General features: G+C 35.0%; 1 protein-coding gene across 1 annotated transcript; it reads left to right on the top strand.

The window, feature by feature from the left end:
• The first annotated feature begins 3,073 nt into the window (after positions 1 to 3,073).
• On the top strand, positions 3,074 to 4,123 carry LOC147808680 (uncharacterized). The gene has a single exon (XM_087162675.1). The coding sequence runs from the start codon at positions 3,074 to 3,076 to the stop codon at positions 4,121 to 4,123; it is 1,050 nt and encodes a 349-aa protein (XP_087018801.1).
• The last annotated feature ends 2,351 nt before the right edge of the window (positions 4,124 to 6,474 follow it).

Raw genomic sequence — 6,474 nt, 5'->3', positions numbered from 1 at the left:
TTATGATACCTCTCTGCTCCTATATCTTAAAAATAAACTAACTAATTTAAAGCATAACAAATTTAAAAGTGAAAAAAAAGTCTAATCAAACGATCAAACAGCAGCGGCCACCATAGCAAGACATGCGCACTGCTTGCCATTACTCTTGATTATTATAGTTGAAAAGTGAAGACGTCATGAAATCCACAACTCAAGAAGTATTTATGGGATCTCTCTGCTCCTATATCTTAAAAATAAACTTACCAATTTAAAGCATAACAAATTTAAAAGTAAAAAAAAAAGTCTAATCAAATGATCAAACAGCAGCGGTCACCATAGCAACACATGCGCGCTGCTTGCCATTACTCTTGATTATTATAGTTAAAAAGTAAGGACGTCATGAAATCCACAACTCAAGAAGTATTCATGGGATCTCTCTGCTCCTATATCTTAAAAATAAACTCACCAATTTAAAGCATAACAAATTTAAAAGTGAAAAAAAAAGTCTAACCAAATGATCATTCAGCAGCGGTCAAAATAGCATTACATGCGCACTGTTTGCCATTACTCTTGATTATTATAGTTGAAAAGTGAGGACGTCATGAAATCCACAACTCAAGAAGTATTTATGAGATCTCTCTGCTCCTATATCTTAAAAATAAACTCACCAATTTGAAGCATAACAAATTTAAAAGTGAAAAAAAAAGTCTAATCAAATGATCAAACAGCAGCGGTCACCATAGCAACACATGCGCACTGCTTGCCATTACTCTTGATTATTATAGTTGAAAAGTGAGGACGTCATGAAATCCACAACTGAAGAAGTATTTATGGGATCTCTCTGCTCCTATATCTTAAAAATAAACTCACCAATTTAAAGCATAACAAATTTAAAAGTGAAAAAAAAAGTCTAATCAAATGATCAAACAGCAGCGGTCACCATAGCAACACATGCGCACTGCTTGCCATTACTCTTGATTATTATAGTTGAAAAGTGAGGACGTCATGAAATCCACAACTGAAGAAGTATTTATGGAATCTCTCTGCCCCCATATCTCAAAAATAAACTCACCAATTTAAAGGATAACAACTTTAAAAGTGAAAAAAAAGTCTAATCAAATTATCAAACAGCAGCGGTCACCATAGCAACACATGCGCACTGCTTGCCATTACTCTTGATTATTATAGTTGAAAAGTGAGGACGTCATGAAATCCACAGCTCAAGAAGTATTTATGGGATCTCTCTGCTCCTACATCTTAAAAATAAACTCACCAATTTAAAGCATAACAAATTTAAAAGTGAAAAAAAAGTCTAATCAAATTTTTAAACAGCAGCGGTCCCCATAGCAACACATGCGCACTGCTTGCCATTACTCTTGATTATTATAGTTGAAAAGTGTGGACGTCATGAAATCCACAACTCAAGAAGTATTTATGGAATCTCTCTGCTCCCATATCTCAAAAATAAACTCACCAATTTAAAGCTTAACAACTTTAAAAGTGAAAAAAAAAGTCTAATCAAATGATCAAACAGCAGCGGTCACCATAGCAACACATGCGCGCTGCTTGCCATTACTCTTGATTATTATAGTTGAAAAGTGAGGACGTCATGAAATCCACAACTCAAGAAGTATTCATGGGATCTCTCTGCTCCTATATCTTAAAAATAAACTCACCAATTTAAAGCATAACAAATTTAAAAGTGAAAAAAAAAAGTCTAATCAAATGATCAAACAGCAGCGGTCACCATAGCAACACATGCGCGCTGCTTGCCATTACTCTTGATTATTATAGTTGAAAAGTGAGGACGTCATGAAATCCACAACTCAAGAAGTATTTATGGGATCTCTCTGCTCCTATATCTTAAAAATAAACTCACCAATTTAATGCATAACAAATTTAAAAGTGAAAAAAAAAAGTCTAAAGAAGCTGAAAAGACCGCTGCTGTTTGATTATTTGATAAATGATCAAACAGCAGCGGTCACCATAGCAACACATGCGCACTGCTTGCCATTAGTCTTGATTATTATAGTTGAAAAGTGAGGACGTCATGAAATCCACAACTCAAGAAGTATTTATGGGATCTCTCTGCTCCTACATCTTAAAAATAAACTCACCAATTTAAAGCATAACAAATTTAAAAGTGAAAAAAAAAGTCTAATCAAATGATCAAACAGCAGCGGTCACCATAGCAACACATGCGCGCTGCTTGCCATTACTCTTGATTATTATAGTTGAAAAGTGAGGACGTCATGAAATCCACAACTCAAGAAGTATTTATGGGATCTCTCTGCTCCTATATCTTAAAAATAAACTCACCAATTTAATGCATAACAAATTTAAAAGTGAAAAAAAAAAGTCTAAAGAAGCTGAAAAGACCGCTGCTGTTTGATTATTTGATAAATGATCAAACAGCAGCGGTCACCATAGCAACACATGCGCACTGCTTGCCATTAGTCTTGATTATTATAGTTGAAAAGTGAGGACGTCATGAAATCCACAACTCAAGAAGTATTTATGGGATCTCTCTGCTCCTACATCTTAAAAATAAACTCACTAATTTAAAGCATAACAAATTTAAAAGTGAAAAAAAAAGTGTGGAAATACGTAGTTTCCATTTATAAACTTTAGTGTTTGAGTTTATTTTTTCAGATTCGTTTCCAGGAAGGAAGTGAAGGGAATTAAAGAAACAAGCATTCAATCAATGTGACGTACGAAATCGTTATCTATAAAAGAACGAACAATTTCTTCTTTCATGCCGGTGGAGAGGGATGAGCCGCCAACTCATCTTTTGAGTTTTTGGCCGATTGTATGATGATCCGATATTTATATTTGTATATTCAATTAGAATTTTAGATTTAAGTTAACCATTGAAAGTAATAATAAATGTGTTCCAGTTTATTTGTGTACGTCATGATTTTTAGCAAACTCTGCTTTGTGAGTTAAATCCACAAAGGTTATGGGCCATTGCCCACCTCAACGCTATTTGCCAACGTCAACGCCTTTGCCCACGTCAACGATATAGATTAAGAAGAAATTTTATCTGGGAGCTGAAAGATTTATTTTAATAGCAGGAAGAAACCAAGTTTTGAATATGGAAGGAAATTCCGAATCAACGAACTTAGCCTTTCCCAAACTTGGAGCATTCAACAACGATAGTTGGAAGTGTGACATGAGAGTGGCTTTGATGGATCGTGGAAGTTGGGAATTCGTCGGTGGAGCTGAATCACCATCACCACCTGTAGACACTGCCCCAGAATCAGTTAAACAGAGTTTCGAGATAAGGAAAGCTAGAGCTTATTCTACAATATATCAAGGTGTTGAACGTCAATTTTTGAAGTTGATTCAGTCTACGACAGATGGAAGAAAAGCTTGGGATATTCTAAAAGAAAATTTTGAACCTAAATCAAGAGCAAGAATTGCTGGCCTGGTAGATGAATTTTACGAATTGAAATTTCAGCCAAATGAAGAGGTGATTGGAATATTCTGTCAACGAGTTCGAGATAAAAGTGCACAGATTAAAGAAGCTGGATTCGAGATTCCCGAACTATTAGTTTGTTTCCAGATAATAAGAAAACTTCCGGAAGAATATGACAATTTAGTACAGATCTTATATCGTTTAAAGGATTCGGAATTTACAATAAATAATATTGAGAGTCAATTGATCAGCGAATCCGGAAGAATCCAACTAAAAGCTCGAGATAGTGGGTTCGATTCAGTTACAAATGCTTACTTAGCTAAAACAGACATAAAATCATCAAGAGAAAGCAATTTGTCGAAGCACGAAGACATTCCACACAGCGGAAGCGGTCTGGGCCGGAGAAGTACACAAGAAACTGGATACAGACGAAACTTGCAGAGCAAAGGATATCGACCTAAAGGTATGGGGCCGTGTTTCAACTGCAATAAACAAGGTCATTATTCAAGAGATTGCAGAGCAAGCAAAACTACAAATAAGATGCAAGATCGTCAAAGTGTGAGGCAAAATCCCGCTACTGGTCTTTTCTATACGAATATTGAAATTAACGAAGAAGTTGCCGAGGTCGACAGCACGGAACTGGATTTAGAAGATGGGTTATTGACTCAGCAGCAACATCCCATTTCACGAACAGACGAGAATGGTTCGAGACGTTTAGACCTCTGAAGAAAGCAAAAGTACTCGTCGGGGATAAGAACAGTACATCAGAAGTAGAAGGGGTAGGTGACATAATTTTTTATGTTAAAGATAACGACAGATTCGTAAAGCTTATATTAAAGAACGTATACTATGCTCCAAATCTACGACGCAACTTAATAGCTGGATCTAATATTGATATAGCGGGATATAAAATTGTTTGGCAAAATTCAAAAATGATAATCTACGATAACCGTAGCAGATATTTCTTCAGTGTACCTAGAATAGATAAACTGTACATTGTGAAAGGATTACCTGACAAACGTAAATCTGAAATACTTAAAAACGAAATTAACGCTGCATTAGACGTAACACTGTGTCATAGGAGATTTGCTCACCTAAATGACAGTCTTGTTAAGCACATGAGTAATAACAATGTTGTAAAAGGAATTGAGCAACTTAAAGGTAAATCTGAAACTTGTATTACTTGCAAAGTGACAAAGTCTACCCGAACATCTTTTAAAAGGAATTATCAACGTCTAACAAATAAAGTACTGGATAAGGTGCATATGGATTTGTGGGGACCTTCTCCAACACCTTCAATGGGTGGAAGTCGATATTTTTTGTCGATAATAGATGATTTTTCCAGAAAAGTGGAAGTTTTTACTGTAGAGAAGAAAACAGAAGTTTTTAAATGTTTCAAAACATATCTCGTAAAATCTGAAAGAGAATTAAACTGCAAATTGAAGTCAGTCCGAACAGACAACGGAATGGAATTTTGTCACGCCGAGTTTGAAGATTATTTAAACAATTTGGGAATTCGAATAGAGCGAACTTCAACTTATTCACCAGAACAAAACGGGATTGCAGAAAAATTCAACCGTGACGCAGTTGAAGCTGTTCGAGCATCACTTCACGATAGTGGACTAAATGACCGATTTTGGGCTGAAGCTCTATATATGTACGTTCATGTACGAAACCGAAGTGAACACAAATTAACAAATGGATTAACACCTTTTGAAATTTGGAGTGGATACAAACCATCAGTTCGACATCTAAGAATATTTGGTTCTTTGGCATTTGTTCACGTACCCAAGGTAAAACGCAACAAATTGAACAAGACATCAAAACTAGGAATCTTAGTTGGCTACGCAACAAGAACGAAGGGTTATAGGATTTATATTCCAGAAGAAAGAAGAGTAGTAGAAACTATTCATGCTAGTTTTGACGAAACGAAAAATGGAGTCGAGACATTATTTGGGAAGAATAAGAAGTGTGAATACGTAAGATACAAAGGCTGCTACCAAGAACAAGTGTTAGACAATAACGAAGAAACTGTTACAAAGAAAGAAGAAATGCTACCAATAAAAATTGAAGAGTGGAAAGGAGTTGAAGCACCAAGAAAATTAAGTTCAAGAATAGATGTTTACTATTACCCACCTTCAAGCAAAGAGAGACTTCGATCAACTATGGACGTAGAACGATTTTGTGCTAAGAACGGATTAAAGTTCCAACCAGAACTATTTTCATTTAAGTCGACAAGTCCAAAGCAAGAAGATAGCGGAGATTCATCGACGGATTGTGTAGTTCAAGATTTCGAAGATATTTTTGAAGACGAAGTATACAACTTGGAATCGCCTAGAACGTACGAGGAAACCCAAGAATCAGCCGACAAGGATAAGTGGAATAAATCCATGGAAGATGAAATTCAAATGATGAAAAATCGTAAAGTATGGGATTTAGTTGAACCTCCAGAAAATGCCAAAATCATCGGAAGCAGATGGGTGTATAATGTGAAGCGAGATGATAAAAAACCAGATAAAGAAGTTCAAGTCCCGGCTGGTAGCTCAAGGATTTAAACAGGTAAAAGGAAAAGACTTTTCTGACATTTTTTCACCTGTAGTAAATTTTTCAATTATACGATTTCTATTCATTTTATTAGTAAGTTGTTTATGCTGGAAATGTGTACAACTGGATATTAAAAGTGCTTATTTATACGGTAATTTAAGTGAAACTTTATATATGTCTCAACCAAAAGGATTTGAAGTTAAAGGTAAAGAATATATGGTTTGTAAATTAAATAAAGCTATATATGGTTTAAAACAAAGTGGACGACAGTGGAATATTGAGTTAGATAAAACTTTAGGACAACTAGGTTTTGAAAAACTACTTTGGTGTAATTGTGTTTTTAAATTAAAATCTAAAGTTATTCTTTTGGTGTATGTCGACGACATAGTATTATTTGGAGAAGACCAAAACAAAATTGATGAAGCTGTTGATTTACTTAAAAGTAAATTAGAAATTCAAGATTTAGGCAAATTGAAATATTTGTTAGGTGTAAACTTTGAAACCGTAAATGATAGGGTTTATTTACATCACGT

Source organism: Parasteatoda tepidariorum, chromosome 5 (assembly GCF_982258835.1).
Source record: "Parasteatoda tepidariorum strain Cologne lab strain chromosome 5, Ptep-v5.0, whole genome shotgun sequence".
In the NCBI taxonomy this organism is placed as follows: Eukaryota; Metazoa; Arthropoda; class Arachnida; order Araneae; family Theridiidae; genus Parasteatoda; species Parasteatoda tepidariorum.
This window is presented reverse-complemented; position numbering and strand designations above follow the sequence as displayed.